Consider the following 20,764-nt stretch of genomic DNA (forward strand, 5'->3'; position numbering starts at 1 on the left):
CAGCACAGCAGAAACACCCTTTCGTTCACATTAGGGTGCTTTAGATTTTCGCGACGCGGACGTTCAGGGGGAAGGAGGAGGACCTGTTCTGCGCATGCGCAAAATTGCTTATCAACAAAATCAATCTCGCGTCGTCTGAGTTTTCATGCTCCGTTCTGGGCCATTTTTACGTACGCTCAAACAACGCAGAGAGCTAGCTCATGATGCAATGACCTTATGGGGGCGCCATTAATTGTTTGTATTATTAAGTTGCGTGTTATCTAATCTAAGGCTACTTTGCAACGCGACGCAGGGAGAGAGGAGAACGGCCAACGCTGCTGTCGTCCAAAACGTCCGCGTCGCAAATCTAAAGCTTCCTTTTAGTCACATGAAACGCTTTAGATAATAAGAACATAAAATATATATCAGCTGCTATCAAAATCATGAAGACTCAAAGCATCGCTCTCTGTCTAAAATGTACATACCTTTCAGCAACGTCTACATAAGATACGGACACAACTAAATATATACTGGAGTTCTGTTTATAGGTAAGTGTTTATCAGTCTAAAAGCTGATATTAAATGAATGAATTTTGTGCGATTTCACAGACGTTTCCTGCAGCTGTCGTTAAAAAACGAACTCTCATGGCCTAGCAAAACGACCATGAGAAACTTTGCAGCCCTAGATCCAAGAATATTCTACAATGCACTTTTAAACTCACGCGAGAAGACTGAGGGAAACAAAATCCAACGAATAATGAATCGCGTTTTTCTTTTCTTTTCCTTTTTTCCCCTGGTTCGCAAAAGACACTGTTACCATGGTTACTTTAAGGAGAAACAAGGAGCGAGGTGAATCCGGTACCTAATTACGTCCTAAAAACGATCCTATACAAGGCACTTTTACTGGCACCACTTGCTTTTTTAAACAAAGTGGAGGGGTTTTTTAAACAAAGCGGAAAGGGTTTGTCATCACTCGGGGCATTAGTTGTATCTGCTGCATGTAAGCTGTAAAAGAATGAAGTATAGAATATCCATACCCATACCTTCCTCGTTAATCTTTCTATCTACGTGTATTTATCTTTTCTTCCCTCATGCAAGAGAGATGCTTAGTGATTGTTAATGTGCGTTCTTGGGTGTACATGCGTGTGTATACTACACTACTGTTTTTTTTTTTTCATCTCTTAAGCAAATAGTCCTGTCTTTCTTTGTGCAATTTATTCTTTTTCCCCCTTTTTATGAGGGAACTGCATACTACAAGCTCTGCTTTTCAGCGGTCCCCTCCATCCCCAACAATTTTGTTTCTCAGTTTACCATAATGATATAGCATTTATTTTTGTCACTGTTAAAGATTTACCTGTGTCTTTATTACATGTTATTATGTTCATCACATTGTTGTACTGATTTCGTGACATAATTTGTATACGCGAACTTTTCACTGTTTCTTTAATTTGTTGGAAACGAAATAAAATAAACTTGAACTTGAATAAGAAATGATATTCCCTATAGTTCGGACTCAAATTTGTCAAGTGCGGTTTGCGACATCAAGGAATTTTATTATATAAAAAAGGGTTGCGTAGTATTTTTCGGTTTGCTCCGGTTTGTAAATGCCTGCAATAAGTAAGTTTTCAATTAAAATATCAATAATACAAGTAAATGCATGATCACGACAACTGCAGGTAAAAGGGTAATTCTACTGCGTGTGATACAGAAAATATAAAATGATAATGAAACACGAAGTCAGATGATTAATAAGCAATATTATTTATATACATGGCCTATAGACATGCCTTCACTTCCATGCTTCTATATACACAACAAACTCAACCTCAAGTGGGAGACGAAATGAGTTAAACTCAACGAAATTTTGAAAGAATCAAAAAGTGGAAGCACGCCTTGTTGGTGTCCTTCTCCCTCCCTTCATGGTCGTTGAACAAGGTAGTGTTTTATTAGCAATGCATAGAAAAAAAAGATAACTCTGTCTCCTCGAACAAAATCTTTCTACAGCCAAGCAAAGTGACGAGGGCGCTATTTTACAGCACCATCGAGGAGAAATGACATGTAAACTTTATAGCCATTGTTATCAGTATCATTCTAGTCCCACTAGTTTTTTTCGTCGAACGTTAGTCTCTTGTCAAACTGACGTATAATTACAAAGTATTGTATTCGAAATCATTCCTGCTTTCACTTAGACCGTAAAATTATTCAATGCATCTATACTTTCTCTCTAAAAAATCGAGTGAAAATATTCACTCTTGAAAGAGTGAATACAAAAAAGAGTGAATTTAGAGTGAAATTGGAGTGAATTTTGAGTGAAAATGTTCGATTTTGGAGTGATCCCTGAGGTCACTCTAAAACCAGTGAAAAGGAACATTTTCACTCAAAATTCACCCCAATTTTACTCTAAATTCACTCTTTTTTGTATTCACTCTTTCAAGAGTGAGTATTTTCACTCGATTTTTTTAGAAAGTTCGTTATCTTTTAATAAAAAAATAATGGTGAAATTAATTTCTTTAAGGATGAAATGTAACGTATAGGTTATTGCTAGCGATACTGCTGTACACTGTCAGGGACATTTGAACTACCAATACCCGATTTTGGCACCATCCCACAAAATAGACCTCGCGGCTTCGTGAATCCGTCCAGATGTAGATCCATTTGTCACGCAGATTCAGAAACGCGTCCAAGGGTATTCGTCGTTCTCTCTGCACGCTCGAACAGACCTGCAAAAGGGTACATAGCCGTACAAGTTTAAAGGGATAGTACAGTATTGGTGGAGATGAAAATTGGGCTTTTGAGTTTTTGCAAGATACCAAGAAAACACTTATGAAATAGTACAGAGCATACCATTTTAACAGGAATTCAAAGTTTATTTGATGAAAATCGGGTTTGGAATGGTTGAAACATCCAAAAACAGAGGAAAACAAAGTGATCGTAATAAAATGTGGGTCCCACACTTTTTTAGATTCGCTCTGTTTTGGATATCTCAGCCATTTCAAAACCAATTTTTATCAAATAAACGTTGAATTCCTCATGGATTTACATGCTCTTTCATATTTCATAAGATGTTTCTCATTATCTCACCAAAAAAAATGTTAGATACCTGAAATTAGGTCTCAACCAAAACTATACGACCCCTTTAAAGTCTGATAATGATGTTGGTAACTTCATATTTCAACAGCTTATATTCTCAGAATATGTTAGTTCATGACGATCTCAAACTAAAAAGTTAGTTCCGCATCTTCTCATTCTATATTGCAATTCTAAGAGGGTGCATTAGAGGGCTCCCTCTACTAATCGTTACGGCCAATCTTGATGACGGTGTATCGACATTGAGCTTACTTACTTGTTAAAAATGTCCTATAAGTAAATGTGTTAACATTAACATCTAAAGATATCTATTACATGTAATGTCCTATAAGTAAATGTGTTAACATTAACATCTAAAGATATCTATTACATGTAATATCCGTCATGTTCATATCTAAGTTAACCTACTTGTTTCTCTTCAGCTTTGAAATTTGAGAGAGAGGGTTTTTTTTTTCAGCTCAAAGATTCTTCAAGACTGTTTTCGCTTTTGAAAAAAAAAAAACCACACGTGTCTTCTGAATCTGGGGCTATTTTGTTTGCAATAATTCATTATCTTGATCGCAGTATATAGATGTAACTACGTTTCGAGTAGTGGAAGATTCACATTTCGAACCAAGAAATTTATATTCTATTCAGTGGAGTGTCGTACATAAACTCAATATTATTTCCTTGCATCTCGTCTGTTTTCTTGATAAGAAGAGTCCAAGATACACTTACACGGAAACAATGCCTTCTAGACAGATTTTACACTGCAAAAAGTCCGGTGTTAAATAGTGAACACCGAGCTGGTGTTAAATTTTCGGTGCTCATTTATGGTGTTAAATTAACACCTCCGGGTGTCATTTCCAAATATAAAAATGTTTTTTGAAGAGTTTCTTAGTAACTGCACTTCTTGTTGATTTTTAATTTAGACAAGACGATCAAGAATTTTACATTAAAATACTAGATTTTTGAAAAAATGTGAAAATAAATTTACACCACAGTAACACCAGCTGGTGTGGTCTCTTATTGAAGCCGGACGGGTGTTAAACCATTGATATTAACACCAACAAATATCAAATCAACACCATGTGGTGTCATTTTTGAATTAACACCAGTACAGTGTCAAAATAACACCAGGTACAGTGTCAAATTAACACCACGAAGTGTCAGGTGAACACTTTTTAACACCATCACAGTGCATTTTCAACACCTGTGGGTGTGGTCCTTTATTGAAGTTTGATCGGTGTTAGATTTAACACCCGTGGTGTTAAATCTAACACCGATGTTTTTACAGTGTAGATTTAGTCAGACGAGTGGTTAAAACAAGCTCAATATAGGCTTGTCTATATATGAGTTGAAATCAAACAAGTTTGCGTGGATATTTTCAGCATGTCAAAAAAGAGCACCCTCTTTTGTTCAACTTGACCCACCGAACAACAAACGCGAGGATCGCAGAAAAGACGGTGAGGCCAACAAAAACGCCGCCGTAGATGGCAGCATTTCTGAATCCCCCTGTGAATTTAGAAAGAGATTTAGAAACATTTTATTCACAGAACCAAAACAAACAAACAAACACACACACACACACACACAAACAAAAAACGTAATTCTCCTTAATCAAAATGGCGTAATTTTTTAACAAATAGGTTTAGAGCAAAAAAAAGTTTGGCACGGGTATTTTCTACACTTATTGACTATTGATCTTCCTATTCAGTTAAACATGAGTGCGCACACATTAAGGATAAGATGTTTACTTCTCAAGTCTTTGGGGAATCTGTATGGCATCAACTGGTGAAAGTTCATAAGATTACACAGCTGTTGTTCTATTTTCCACTGTTTGACCCCCTATTGTATTAGTTAAAGTACATTTTAGCATGTCTTGCTCATATTTTGCTATGTTTACTCAACTACACTATAACAACTTTCTACATGTACTGTTATGTGTTGGTAATAATGTCTAATAAGAGGATTGAACACTACAATTTTACCTACAGAACCTTAAACAACAGCAGTATTTAAAGATACAACGGTGACAAAATGTTTCACACACATCATCCCCCTCAAAAAAAAATGACTCTTGTGACTTTTGAAAAAAAAAAGACTATCATGTATTTTTGTCTTTTATGTGTGCTCACTCATGCATGACCAAACAGATCATTCTTATTTTCACGCAGAAAGTAGCAATTAAGTGTAAAAGCATCTCTGTCAAATCACTTTGCTTAAAACGGTATGCCATTTTGATGATAGGGGAGTTATTGTTTGTTGTTTTATCTATGTTACCTGTGAACACATTGCCCTCATAGAGCATAAGCTCCCTTCTGGCAGGATTATGTAATCTGATTTTTATTTTGACATATTTTCTTTCGTTTCATTTGTATTATAACGAAACACGTAAGTGTGTTTTGTTCTACTGTCCTATGTGTTGTTTGAAAACATAAACCTAGACTTCCGAAGGCTTGACTGCATTCCATTTTCCCCTCGAAACGATATTCTCTAGTGAGCAGTTTCAAAATTTATTTTTCTGATTGTTTGATTCATGTAAAGCTGTAAATTAATGTGTCAATTAAAAGTTTACCGTCAGGAATAATTTCAAAGAATTCAACAGCTGGAAGATTTTTTATTTTCATTTTTTTAACGACTTCTGCTCATAGATGGATAAATACACGACCTTCATAAATACATGTAATACATTCGCATGATTATTCATCTTTCTTATTTACTTATCTATAAACCTATTGATTCATAAAGGGACGGAGAGATGATAAAATCTAACCACTGATGGGGGACGAGAAAACTAATAATTTTAAAACTGGCAATCGGGCCACGCTTCACTGGCCTAATTATTGACAATATCAATTAATTGAAATGATCAAAAATTAATTTTCAAGTGAATAGATCTTTTCGATTAAAATCATAAAGCACGTAAGTGTTGTTCCAATCACTAAAATCAAATACGTTTTTTTTTTCCTCAACTGTTACTGAAAGCTGAAAATGTCAGCAGAGCTTGAAATGAATTGAACAAATATTATTGTTTTGTTTTGAGGAGAAGGATCATGCTTGAAAAAAGTAACTCACAATTTCAGAATTTCTTTTAGCAGTTGTTCAGTTTCTTGAATTATGTTACTCACAGATCTGCCATCGTGCACTTATCATCCTACACGTATGTGTTAGTGTGTGATGGCTTGCGATAATGTGTGTGTGTGTGTGTGTGTGTTTGTGTGTGTGATGGTGTATGTGCGTTTGGAGTACGTGTGCGTAAATGTACAGCATTATAACATATTAAAAACAAACAAACTAGCATCACGAATCATACCGGAGACAGGATTCTCCAAGCAATCCAGCACGTGTACTGATGGCGAGACAAATCGCCAGACGCCGCCGTCCACCGCGCCGTCGCAGACGATGCGAGCCTTGTTGGCGGAGTACCGACAGAACATGGTCATCTCTTCCTTGTTGGGGTAGCGATCACGTTTGTCTTTGTAATACGTTAAGTCTTGGTCGAAGTCTTCGTTGATAAAAGTAGGTGGACCGCAGTACTCTACCGCAGCTGATGATGTTTGGGGAGGGGTAAGGTGGTGGAGAAAAATGAAAGTGCCTTGAAAATTAGACTATAAGTTACCTAAAAGTGAAACTATGTAGGCCATCTAAAGAACTATTGAAAGCGGCGACAGCATTTTATCCGTTGTTAACAGTATCGAGTAAAATTGCATCCTTCTTCTATTAAAGCAATTATTTTGAAAAATTAGTTCCATAATATATATGTATTTTTGTTGTTGTGATACAATTGTATGTTTTATTTTCTTTGAACCTGTATCGACAATAAACGTGTAATTGGAAATAAGATTTGAATTTAATTTGAAATTCGCAAAAAAGGTCATTCAAATTCAACGATATATACTATCGTAAAGCACTGTTATGTAAACATAATACACGCTGGCTCGACATCAGCGGTGGTCCAGTTGCCCGGGGCACTAAAACTGGTGTCTTCCACCAACTTTATCTTTTGGTATCTCGATTGGACAGCTAAGATTCACAATTGATTGTTTTGCTTTTATTTCGAGCCATCAACATGTCAGATTTAGAGATTTTAGTCAGGCCCGTATAACGAGCCAGCAGATAAAAGTTCAAACTTAACAGTTCAAATTTATTTTCATTTCCATCAAATAAACAGAGAAAATTATATGCAATGTATAAGCAGAATATATTTGTAATTATTGCAAAAATGTAGATTAACAAAAATTTATACATGACTTGTGATAATGATTAATGAAGAAAACATAATAATTATGTACAAATATGATAAGGATGAGAATGTAAATAGAGGGTCCCACTAAAAAGCAAAGCTTGTACGATATGGACCCCTCAGAAAATACATAAGAGAACGAATAATAAATCATGAAACTATAAACAGATATAAAACGTAATCAAATGAACCAATGTCAACTGACATCAAATTAGGAAGGAAAAAAAAGAAAAAAATAGGGGAAAATGAAACTTCAATACGTACAATCGTGGACACAAGCAAACTGGATTCCATGATGTAAGAGTAATATATGTTGATATATGATAGAAACGCCCTGTATAATTGTGTACATAATATGTCTCTATAAGATACTTTTATGCATTATAACATTTATAATAATTGTAATTATACAATAAATATACATACATAGGGATTATACATCGTACTTCACATGAAGCCCAGAATCTTTGCTATATTTTTTGTTATGATTGCTTGAAATCATTATGAATGACTTTGTTTTCTTGTTTCAGTCGAAAAAGGAGACACTCTTTACAGACACCAAAAAAGACTTGGCCGGTATTGGAGGGAGCCGAGGCCTAGCTGCGCGCGCATGCGCAAGCTGAGAATCCTGTTTACTGATACCGAACCGGGCTAGCCAGATAATACATTAAAAAAAAACGGTTAATGAAATGTGATAAAACAGTCTGAAATGTGTCAAATATATATTATTGACCTTCTTCTTAATTCTAAGAACATAATAGCCTAGTGGTAAATATTCACAAGTGAATGACAAGAGACTTCAAACTCAGGTATAACAACAACAACAACGACCACATATTAGTTGCATAATTCTTCTGGTCTAACGTTGATAGATGACGATATGCAATTCTTGTGACTTCACAAAAATGCAATTCTCCTAAAATGTTATAATCAAAGTTTAATCGCCAGTATTTCGATGAAAAAAATTTAGAGTTAAAGATTCTGACGTAAGCAAGAGGTTAAAATGCATATACGTAGTAGGTCCTACCTAATATGCGTGCATGTTTACTACTTACAGGGACACGGGATGCCAATAAATATAGTGTCGTCTGCCCGGTTCATCCATAGTCCGAGTAAATCGCAATAGATGTAGGCATGCATGTCCGAAAACTTGCAGGATATAGTGAGGTTACTTCCCATGGGGTACTCGTCCTCAAAGTCAATTGCATCGGTGTAAGGGATGGATGCCTCTAGCGGCCGATTACAGGAAAACAGCGAAGCTGGAGGGAGAATAATCAATGCGTATTATGTTTCTCACCTGTAAACAAAATGGACGATCACAAATCCTATCACTTTCATTTCATTTTAATTCATTCATTTTATTGTTCATGCACGGTACAAGTAATCATTAATGATCATTTTCAGATATAATATGTACTTATGGTTCATCATAATTCATGGGTGATTTTGCACATGAAAGGTAAGCAAATCATTGTGACAGAGAACCGATACATGATTTTAAAAAAAATCAAGGTACCATACAGGAGGATATAGGAGCTCCTTAATTGGGGCCTCATTGAAAGCACAAAAAATAAATTAAAAAAAAACAGTTTTAACCATCTATCGACTTACTTAACTACAAAAAAAAAACTATTTCACACCACAAGACATACACGGTCATGTACTTTGTTGTACTATAGGGAGGTGTTCGTTAAACTGAAGGTTTATTATTCCGAAACACACTAAAAATCCATATACCCAGATTTTCGCAATCCAAAATTGAAATCGGCTTCGTTATTTTTATTGTGTCTCTATTCCGAAGATTCGTGATACCGAAGTGAAATAAGGTTCGTTATTCTGAAGGTTTGCTAATCCGAAAAAGATAAAATTCGTTAAACCGAAGGTTCGTTAATCTTGAAATAGGGTTTGTCAATCCGGAAATGAAAGATGTTCGAACCAGCGAACATTATTTCGTATTCGGAATAACGAACCTTATTTCCTTTTTTGATTATCGAACCTTCGGGATAACGAACTTAATTTCACTTTCGGAATGACAAACTTTCGAAATAAAGAATCGTATTTTATTTTCAGATTAACAAGCCTTCGGAATAACAAACCGAAATAACAAAGATGCGAGTATAAATCAACAGCTTTTGATTATATAGCAAAAACAAATGATACCAGCGTTTTAATGGGAAACACTGATTTGATATAAAAGCTGTAGTTGCTTAGGGTGTATTCATCTACACAATACATCTCTGGAGGTTGTACACGCTTCCGTGTACATTCAGAGGGACTGTAGGCCTACATTGTTTCGGCGTAAATTCAAAGTAGTGAAACCAAAAGTGGTATATACGATCGAGTAGTGATGCTGGTAATCGTCGTGTAGATAACCTGAGAAGAGTCGATTTCCGGGGGTTTGCATGTGACTAGTGTACAGTATGCCCCCCCCCCCCAAAAAAAAAAAAGATTGCTATTCCCAACCTTTTACTAACATACGGATTTTACGTTATGTTATTAGTAACTCGAATCAAATTAGAATTCATATGTTTAAAGGTCCTATTTACTTTCGGGAATAGTGATTTAAAAATGCTCAAGATATCACTTTTGTTGCATATAATGTAGGTCAGGTGTATCACAAAACATCCTATCATATAAAATTTTGGGGATAAAGACTGAAATATGAGTATATAATACATCACTATTTTTCTCATTAAACCATAACTGTAGACGGTTTAGCCTGGAAACACTTTTATTATAACTATTGTCCACATTTTTTTTTTTGTATTTAACAATTGATTATTACAAATGAAATTTCCGGAAATTATGAGACATAATATCGTGTCATCGGTACATTCAAATATAACTAAATTACGTTTACCTTACCAGTGGGCTAATAACAATGAAAAAGACTTAGAGCTATTCAGGAGAGAGAAACAAAGTTGCTGTGACTAAATTATGGTGGAATAGGTTGGACTGGAATGCAGCAAATAGCTAAAAGAGTAAAAGTGACAATGGCCTGAAGAAAAAGTGCATACAATAATTAATGCAAATATACGCAAAAGCGTATATCTATTGTATGCACGAAGAGAAAGCGAAGCCAGTTTATCCTTTATTCAGGCGTTACAATTCAACTATAAAATTCTAGATTGTAAGGTTCAGGGGGTGCGGTGAGCGCTGGTTCCTAAATGTACTTGTTGAATGGAATCAGGAAGAGTGACCCAAAATATTAAATGCTAGAAAAAAACCCATATATTGGGTAAGATAACAAGAAATCAACTAATTCCCATAATTTGATATGATAGAAGCATGCTGTTTTAATGGTAGTCTGAATGAAAAAGAGATTTGTATGATTTTTAATTCATTCGAGCTGGGAATTCCATCCGGACTGTGGTGTCGGATTTATAGATCTCTGAGCGAGGAAAAGCTTCGGGTTACTTAAATAAAAATAATTACGACTTGCGATGGCATGTAGGATACGAGTGGACATTGAAATCGGGGATGAAAGTGTCGTGAAAGGAAGTCTGTTGATGTATATCTAAACAGAAATGGCGGATTGAATTGGTATAGGTGTGAAGACCGTGTACGTTCATGGTTTTTGAGCTGTTTGAAACCAAGGAATGATATGACTTAGATCGGCAGAATGTATACAAATTCGAATTCCCTTTTTTGTAAAAGCAATGACAAACCAATTTTAGATTTGTATTTTACAGTTACCTCATAAAATGTTACAGTAATTAACGTCAGGTAAAGAGGTGTGTAACATACTAAGGACTCTCAAGCGATTATTCTGTAGAAGCATAAACGAACCAAATTTTAGATTTGTTACAGTTACCTCATAAAATGTTACAGTAATTAACGTGAGATAAAACAAGAGAGGCATTCAAAATACCAAGGACTTTCTTATTCTAGTCAAGAGGTTTCAACTTCCAAAGAATAACAATCGCTTTCGAAATAGAGGTACTTAATTTTACTTATAGCACGTTCGTTCCTAGTCTCTAAATTCATTTGGAGGTTAAACAGACAAAATACTAATTTTCCTGCCATTTCTTCTTGTCATTAGTTTTGATTTCTCTCAATTTCAACTTACCAGAGACATGAGGTATGTTAGACGCCAGCATGAAAGCCGCCACGAAGACGATAGGTAATTCCATCCGTCCCATTATGCCAGATTTCACACTTTTCTCTGGAACACCTGATTTCGCTAACAGTGACAGGATGGCTTCCGGAAAAAGAACAGAAACAGAGAGAGAGAGAGAGAGAGAGAGAGAGAGAGAGAGAAAGGGGGAGGGGAAATCATATTAGTGACTCAGATCGCGTCAGTGAATCGATAACTAATTATAAATTTGTGAGTCTAAAGCTTCATGCAGTCTGTAAGCATCTCGTTACACAGTCTAAAGAAAATTGTGAACACAAACATGACTAAACGGACTAAAAGAAGACGAACGTTTACTATCGTTCTGCCATTGCGTCATATCTTTATTCAAGCAAGGAGCTGTGTTTTTGAAGCTCCTTTCCTCGAGTGATATACGTGCATGATGACACTCCTGTGATACGGGAAAAGAAATGAAACCTAGAAATATACAGATGAAATAATGAAGACGTTCTAGACGGAGAATGAAAGAGTAAGACATGGCTTCAAAAATACATCCACAACAATGCGAGGCACATTTTGATATATCTCGAGAAGATATTTGTAATGTTTTAGATAATAAATGCAAACACAACTCATAAAAAAAACAAAGTTTGTGACTAGACAACAAACTGCCAAATTTACAGATGACTTCTATCAAGCAAGTATTTGAATTGTCACTTTTACATTATGTGATTGATAATGCGCGTTTCCAGGATTTGAAAATTTGACGCTGAAAAGACCGATACTTGATAAAGGAGGCGGGGGGTTAAAGCAGCAAAGAAAGCCCCTTTGGACTGACTTCGTTCTCGTTTTGCTGTTTCCTTAGTATGATTTGTTTTTCTTTTGTTTTTGGTGATATATCAAGACCATTTTACACTTTCGACAAAAATACCCGAAACGTGCAAACATAACACTAAGGTGAACGTCACAAGCCGATATCAAACAACACTAACGGCATAACTCTTTAGATATCTAGCGTTCATGACTGCTAATCGAAATAACAGCACACATTGGGGAGACTTTCACTTTCTCAACGGATTTCACTCTCTCCAACCGGGGTTAATTTCCCTTTATTCTTTGTTAGAATCACTTTCCTAATGTTTGTTTTAAAATTGACTGCAAGTTCAACGCCCATTGTGTTATCACTATAGACAAGAAGTTGAATATACTTTGTATACACACGGAAACCAATCCTACTTGACACCAGAGGCGAGGAACTACAGAAAAAAAAAAATGTAATGATAATCCATTGCTTGTGCTGATACAGGACGCTTAGTCCTATTGCTTGATATGCTAAGTTTGCTGGAGATTCCAAAACCTGGTATATATAGGGAAAAGTTTATGTGGCTTTTGGGTACAGTGACTCTCGTGTCTGCAGTGACCATTATGGGTCGTGAAAAAAGACACGTACATTGCGTGACGTATCACTTTTCCCATTCTTACAGACTCCATAATTATAGCTATTCATTTTCTTAAAGAGAAAGATGTTTATGCACGAAGCTCTGTATAATACAAAGACATAAAATTCGTGACGTCAAGAACTTATCCAACTTACAGCTGACTTAGTATTTCATTTCATTTCATTTCATTTCATTTCATTTATTTATTGTCCATAAAATGGAAAATTTTTGTGATTCAAGTGGCATACAATGTACATGGATACACAATATATAAAACACACATTTCGGAATGACGTACAGAAAATATCAACACACATCAATAATTCATAATAAAGTAACACAGAGAAACTTAACACTCAGTAACAAAATATACATCCATGACATCCAATATTGCACCTGTTGTTGTTTTTTTTTAAATCTGTCCAGGCATTATATATATATAACAGCAGTTGTAAAATACAATGAAATACAGGGGGGGGGGGGGAATAAGGCTGATGCAGCACATACAAACAAACACTGACACTCCTATGAATAAAAGAGTTACTACCTGCATAAAACTCCTCTTAAAGAGACTCAACAAATTGAACAACATCCCACAGAGAATGTGGCTGAAAACAGCACACACAAAAATGTGCCACGTGCAGGGCATACAGGAATGTAACAGCTACAGCTAGGCTACAGCACAGACAAAAATGCGAGTGGTAAAGTACATGTACACACACCCGAGAATGTGGCATGGCATTTGCATTTGCACTATTTCCCAGACAGGGGATAATTTGTGCATGAGATTATAATATACTCATCCTTCCTAATAATTTTCTGTCTACAGATACCATCCCATAAATATTGCACACCAGTAATTTTACTTACTTATTTCAATCTCCTTATGGTTTGAGCAAATTTCCCTTTCCTAAAACTGCTATACAAACCCACACATCTCAACACAAATATACTCTCCATATTACGGGGTAAAACGTAAAAGGTAGTGTCAACAAAAAAACAGTACTGTGGCTGAACTGAAAACATTGGTCAGCAAGAGTGACAAAACATGATATCAGAAATTACCTTAACATACTACATAGTCTGACCACATGTTGTAGGATAAAAATAAAAAACCCTACAAAACATATACATCACTGATCCTTCCTTTCAAATACAAACAAAAATTGTTATTGAGAATGAAACAAACAAAAAAATCAACAACCTCTTTTTTCTGCCCCTGAAACACTATGATCTCCCATTCCTCCTTTACACATCATTCTCAAACAAGGGGTAGTTTCCACATAAAACAATATACTGAACTTTCCTAATACATTCTTTATCTGTAGATGTCATCCCATTCATATTGCACTCCAGTAATTTTTCTTGCTTGTTTCAGTGCCCTTGTGATTTGAGCAGTTTCCCTTTCCTAAAACTGCTGTACCAGACCACTCATCCAAACACCAGTATACTTTCCAGTAAAACAAATATAAAATAATGGTATCAACATAGAATGATCTCAATTTCTGTATAAGGATATAAAAAATGCATTCTTTGTACACACTTACTGACCAGTCCGGTGCAGTATTCCTCCCAATTTAAACTTATTATCAGTCACCATACCCAAATACTTATAACTATCATAACATCCTAAGCTATCCACCTATGGTGAATGAGAACACCTCCATAAAAAATATACATCACTGATCCTTCCTTTCATCTATACATGTTAAAAATTCTTATTAAAATGAAACAAAAAAAATTCAAAAACCTACTTGTTCTGCCCCTGGAAGACTGTAATCTTCTCCCACTCCTCATGTGCACATAATTCTCAGACAGGGGGTGGTTTATGTTTGAGACAATATACTCAACTTTCCTAATAATTCTCTGTCTGCAGATGTCATCCCATTAATATTAAATTTATGCAATTTAGCTGTGTTACTATATAGTTGTCATGCAAATCTAAAAATCTTTAGCTGTTATTCTAAAAAGGTCCGAATATAAGCAAAGAAATAACGTTCAAATTCATGAAATTCTTCCGTCGAGATGTTTTCATTGCAACTGATTGACAAATTGCCCTACATCGACGAAAATAAGCACTGAATTGATCAGTGCTTTAGTAGTAGCCATGATGAAAAATCATGGGCGTACATACTCGAGCACGATTCGAACCCACGACCTCCTGATCACCGGACAGGCGTCATCTCCACTAGACCACCGAGCTTTCGCCCGACAGCAATTGTTGGTTCAAATCCTTATAGCATGCAGCGGGTACTGCTTTTATTATTCAAATTCATGAAATTCTTCCGTCGAGATGTTTTCGTTGCAACTGATTGACAAATTAAGAAATAACGAGTACACTGAAATGATAAATATTATAATGACTTATTCCTATTATATAAATTAAAATCTTTTAAAGACAGCCAGGCGATCAATACAAAAATTTGATAGCAAAGACTTCAGTCTGCAGCAAAGTTAAGACACTATATCACCAGAATTAACATTTTCGGACAAAATGTAAGAACTTCCTCATCAAAATACCAACACCATCCCCGTGTTTCCTTCTATGGTGTTCTAACAAACGCATAACCAGACTTTCAACTTCCATAACTTCACCACGCTTCATATACTCGAGTGCAAACTTAATGTTTGTTTCGCGAAGAATCGTGATGTCCGTGGCATTTCATGCTTTACAATCAATGAGTATTGGAACAATGTTCATTGCATTAATCTTTTCTTCAAGAGGATGGACTTTAGGGTAACAAAGTAGGTTCAAACGAGCTAAAACAATGATATTTACTCTATGAAACAATGATATCTACTCTATGTTACTCAAACTGAGATCCGCTCTTTGTGACCTGCTCGACCTTTTTCTTCTTCTTTTTTTTGCACTCAGGTGGAAACAAGGTAAGACAAAGAAAAACAAAACCGATGCAAAAGCAATCAAGGTCGAATCATCAATGGTTCTGAAAAGTGTTCATGAGAGAAAAAGAATTCTTACTTTATCAAAATATAATGTTTGTGAAAACGTTGACAAAATTTGGTTCGATTAGCATCTTTTTCGGTTTGGTTCTTCGAATGTTATTAAACAATGAAATGATTCCAAACCAATATTCACTATAAATCATCTGTAATTATTACAGTAATATCATTTTTTTCCTACCCCCTCTTGTTTGTTTGTTTGTTTGTTTTTCTTTTTGGCAAGGTGGGCTTTGATCATGTTGGTGTTTTATGGTTATGATGTTTTGTTTCTCATCTAAGATTTATATTGCTTTGTAATTTGGAGTCATAAGGGGCCTCAGCTTTTTGATCCTAGCTATAGCACAATTTTCGTCAGGGACAAAATGATAAACATGAAAGGAAAGCAATCACAAATAAGAACTGCACATAACAAGCACTTTCTGGGGAGGGCTACCTCATAGGGGGCAACCTGTGAAGGATATAGGGAAGGATAGGGAAGGCAACATCAAACTAGATAAGGAACAGTAGAAGGATAAGAATAGGAAAAAGGGCAATACATAATATTTAGGAGTGGATTGATATACAAGCAAAAATCCAAAAGGGAGAAATACGATGTATATAATATTGTTATATAAACACAAACAAATACAAGTGTGTGCGTGTGTGCGTGTGTGCGTGTGTGTGTGTGTGTGAGGGTGTGTGTGGAAAAGGGCTATGTAATAGTGACTCTGACAAGAGCAAGGAATAAACCAGGACTAAGAGGTGGACACTGGGAAAATGCATAGGGTAAGAAATGACGGAAATTATGGTCACAATTCTCTCCTGGATGTTGAGGCCATGGGGTTGGAGTGTGTGAAGTCATCTCATCCAGAGCTTCTCTATACTAGTTCGGAATGTGTCTAGACGAGTGCCAAAAATATTGCTGATATGATAGGGCATCGAATCTTTGGGCACTAGATTGTCCATATAAAGTCTGTTGTGTGTTGCCCTTTATAGGTACTTTCCCTATGTTTGTAATTCTGACGAAGATTCTGCTGTGTTCTATTGTATATGCAGTTTTCAGCATTTTTGTTTTTGCTACATAATGTTTTTACACACATTATTATAATGTTTTTGTGAAGTAGTACTGTCTAAGTGTTCTAGGACACATTAAGCCACCTATGAATGAACCCTTAAAAGGTATATCTTCATATCGTAATGCGATAATGAGTGCATCGATTACAAATCAACACGTTAAAAGCTCTCACAGCTTCCGCTAGTATATAACTAACACAGCCAAGTGCCATAATAGTATAAATGTATATGAATAATGTATGAAGAAAAAACATGTAAATTGCTTTTGTTGCCTTTGTAGAAACGCATCAAAAGTAAATTAATGACAACATGTAAGTAGAAAAACGTCACATTTTCTCAACCATGTTGTCAATTATTGTTATACTTGTGGCTGTATGGGTTCTTATTGAAACTTATAGACAGGGTTTTTTTTCCTCGATATATTTCAATTTTTCTGCATCTATATCTGTATACTTTTCTTAAATTTCCTGCAACATATCACATATAGAGTTCTAACACTGTATGACATCCTGAATTTTTATTGTGTTTCGTTTTCCACTTGGCATTCGCCATCGTCTGGCTCTTTCACTCAAAGGCTTTTATTTTCTTCTGTCAGCAAGCAATAAGCAGTGACAAAATGCGTAGTCAAAAGATATCAACAAGCACAAAGAGCTATTGATCCCTATAATATGTTACGGGAGACGCTGCACTTTAAAATATGAATTAGATGAAATGAATATACTTTTAAGATGCCATGCCCTCTCGATTTTATTCCACATAAATACAGCAACCGTTTGTCAAACAGACGATAACACGAACCATGCTAATAAATACACAAAACAACATACACGTGTTAAACACACAGACACAGACATAGACACACACACACACACAGACACACACACACTTTTTCTAAATCACTTTCATTCAAATAGTACCCCAAAACAGCAATCAATATGTTATTTCTGTACAACGTAACGAAAATAGTTCCTTTAGTAACATTTCCGCACTTGGAAATGTGAACTGTCAAATTAGGTAACAACTGAGACACATATTTTGATTCAAGCTTCATTGTAACAAATGTAATGAAAAAAGTACATCGAATTACCAACGAAAATAAATGGAAGCATATTTAGAATAAGACCTATCCCCATATCGACCCTAACAAATATACCCTTAAACTTTCTAAATAGTATCTAAAACAATCCATGTTTACGATCTTTGTCATCATTTTCTTTTAATTCGATAACTCCTTCTTGTGCATGAGATATTGATAAATTATCCCTAGAGCCCCCTTCAAGTAAAGCCCAAGTATTCGTATATCTTAAGAATTTGCTTGATAGATACTTTATTTTCTGCAAATCAATATACATAAGTTACATAATCATGGTAACATGTGGGAAATATACAAAGTAAATTTAAAACAGAGTCGTTTGACTTGCATAAACAACGATACAAAAGGAAATTAATGATATTTCATACAGTATGCATGTCTATGCAGCAGGGATTACAATAACAATTGCAGTTAAGAAGCGATTGTCCAGAGGGCCGCCATTGCAAGCACTGCTTGAAAAGACGGCCGACCCGAGGAAAAGGTATAGGGACGTACTTGATTCGTAGCAATACAAATTGCAAAGATAGCAGGGGGAAATAAACTCTGATGTGTGATGGTGGTGAATGTGCGTGTAAGTGCTTGAAAGTGCACAAGGGCAGATAGGCTTGAATTTAGAATAATGGAATTGATTCGCTGGAAGAGGGAACGATATGCGATGTTGCTATAGGGAGACCAACATTAGTCATATAAATTATTCGTGCTTAATTCATATTTCGCTATAATTCGTAATAAAATGTGCTTCTTAAAGTTTGCATTGAATGAACTTGACAAGAAGGCACACTGTTTCAACTCCTCAGGAAGAGTGTTCCATGTATAAATGCGGACCATGATGTCTGATCGACTTTTGAGCTAGTAAAAGCTTTGGATTACTTTGGTATAGGGTATGAGTAAATACGGTCATTGGTTACTAGGGCATTATGAAAAAATGATAATACATTTCGAGTGTGTTTATACATAAATATGGCAGTTAGGTATAAATGTATATCATGGGCCTTTAGAGTTTTTAGGCGATAAAATATGGGATCAGTGTGAGCCGAGAAATTTGAATGTGTGCATATAGTATTACGAAGAGCCTTTTTCTGGAGAAGAAAAATTGTGTTCAATTTAGTCTTGCTTCAGTTGCCCCATACGATACTGCAGTACATTACATATGGTAAAAATAAGGTGTTATATAACATTATTAAAGTTTGATCGTTAATTTAGTATTTCATTCTCCTTAAAACACCAGTTGCTTTAGATATTGTTGTTGTAATATTCAGGACATGAGCATTCCAAGTTAGATTGCTATCTAGGATCACTCCTAGGAACTTGGTTGAATGTTTCTCATCAATGTTTGTATCATCAATAGAATTACTTTGAGGAAGGGTGGGTTGGGATTGAAGCGTATGGAATTGTATAAAACATGTCTTATTAATATTCAGTAAAAGCTTGTTACTTCTAAACCATTTGAAATGTTGCTTAATTCCGTATTTAGTATATCAACCAGTGTTACAATGCCCTTGTGGGCATAAAAAAACATTGGTGTCGTCTGCAAATAGGCCTAAGATGAAGTTTAAACGAGGAGAAGAATTGATAATAACATCAATGTAAATCAAAAAAGTAGGGGTCCGAGGATAGATCCCTGAGGGACACCACATGACACGTTAGAATATGATGAGTGACTGGATTTAAATGCAACATATTGTTTTCGATGACTTAGATGACTTCTGAACCACGACAAAGTAATCCCTCTCACGCCATAATTATGTAATTTTTCAAGTAAAATGTCATGATCGATAGTGTCAAATGCTTTACTAAGATCCATAAAGACTTGAATTATGCGCTCCTTTTTAGTAAGCGCATCAATAATATTGTCGACAGATTTGATTATAGCATAATCGGTAGAAAATCCTTTCCTAAAACCAAACTGATTCGGATTTATTATTTCATTTTCAATCACGAACGGGTAGAGACGCTTGTAAACTACTTTTTCAAGGATTTTCGATATCGCAGGTAACAATGAGATGGGTCTATAATTGTCCACCATTGATGGATCTTCTCTTTTATAAATGGGGATATCTTTGGCGATTTTGAAGGAGTCTGGATACTTACCGTTAAGTATAGAGATAGATTGAATACATGGATGAGAGGGGCTGCTAGGGGGTAAATTATTTTTTTTTCAACAAATTCACCCTTAAGTTATCAGGCCCACATGATTTACTACATTTCAGAGATCGAACAGTATCAATAATTTCCGATTCATTAATTGGAGTAAAGAACAAAGAGTTTTGATTACTTTCAGGTAAGTAATCTTTATAATTATTGATATCATTTATAGGAATGGATGCTGCTAGAGAAGGACTAACATTTACAAAGAAATTGTTTAAATATTTGCAGTTTGGTCAGGATTGGTAATGACATTATCATTAAGAGTTATGCTATCAGGACATTCCGTAGGTTTCTTTTTGAGTATTTCATTAAGGGTCCGCCAAAGAGCACTTTTATCGTCCTTATTAGATTCGAGTTTATTTGAAATATATGATTTACGTGAAACTCGAATCCAGGTAGTTAATTTGTTTCTATATGTTTTATACCTTTTCACGTTTTCAGGAGTAGGTTTTCTCAGAGATATTTTATAAAGACGGTTTCGAGTAAGAATGGAATGTATAAGACCTTGAGTAATCCAGGATTGCCGAGCTCTTTTCCTTTCATTTGTTTTGGGAGTTAAAGGAATATTGACAAATTGCCCTGCATAGACGTAAATAAGCACTGAATTGATCAGTGTTTTAGTAGTAGTCATGATAAAAAATCATGGGCGTATATACTCGAGCGGGATTCGAACCCACGACCTCCCGCTCACCGGACAGGCGTCAT

The 20,764-nt window shown here is 35.5% G+C and overlaps 1 protein-coding gene across 1 annotated transcript; it reads right to left on the minus strand.

Moving 5' to 3' along the window:
• Positions 1-2,432: 2,432 nt before the first annotated feature.
• LOC139708736 (uncharacterized) lies at positions 2,433-11,487 on the minus strand. The gene is made up of 5 exons (XM_071620669.1): positions 11,360-11,487; positions 8,346-8,549; positions 6,361-6,594; positions 4,478-4,559; positions 2,433-2,698 (listed from the first exon to the last, which is right to left on the minus strand). The coding sequence occupies exons 1-5, from the start codon at positions 11,430-11,432 to the stop codon at positions 2,647-2,649; spliced, it is 645 nt and encodes a 214-aa protein (XP_071476770.1). The 5' UTR covers positions 11,433-11,487; the 3' UTR covers positions 2,433-2,646.
• Between the last annotated feature and the right edge of the window lie 9,277 nt (positions 11,488-20,764).

This window comes from Diadema antillarum, unplaced genomic scaffold (assembly GCF_040938485.1).
Source record: "Diadema antillarum isolate AM-2024a unplaced genomic scaffold, OU_Dant_1.0 seq00001370_RagTag, whole genome shotgun sequence".
Taxonomy (NCBI): domain Eukaryota; kingdom Metazoa; phylum Echinodermata; class Echinoidea; order Diadematoida; family Diadematidae; genus Diadema; species Diadema antillarum.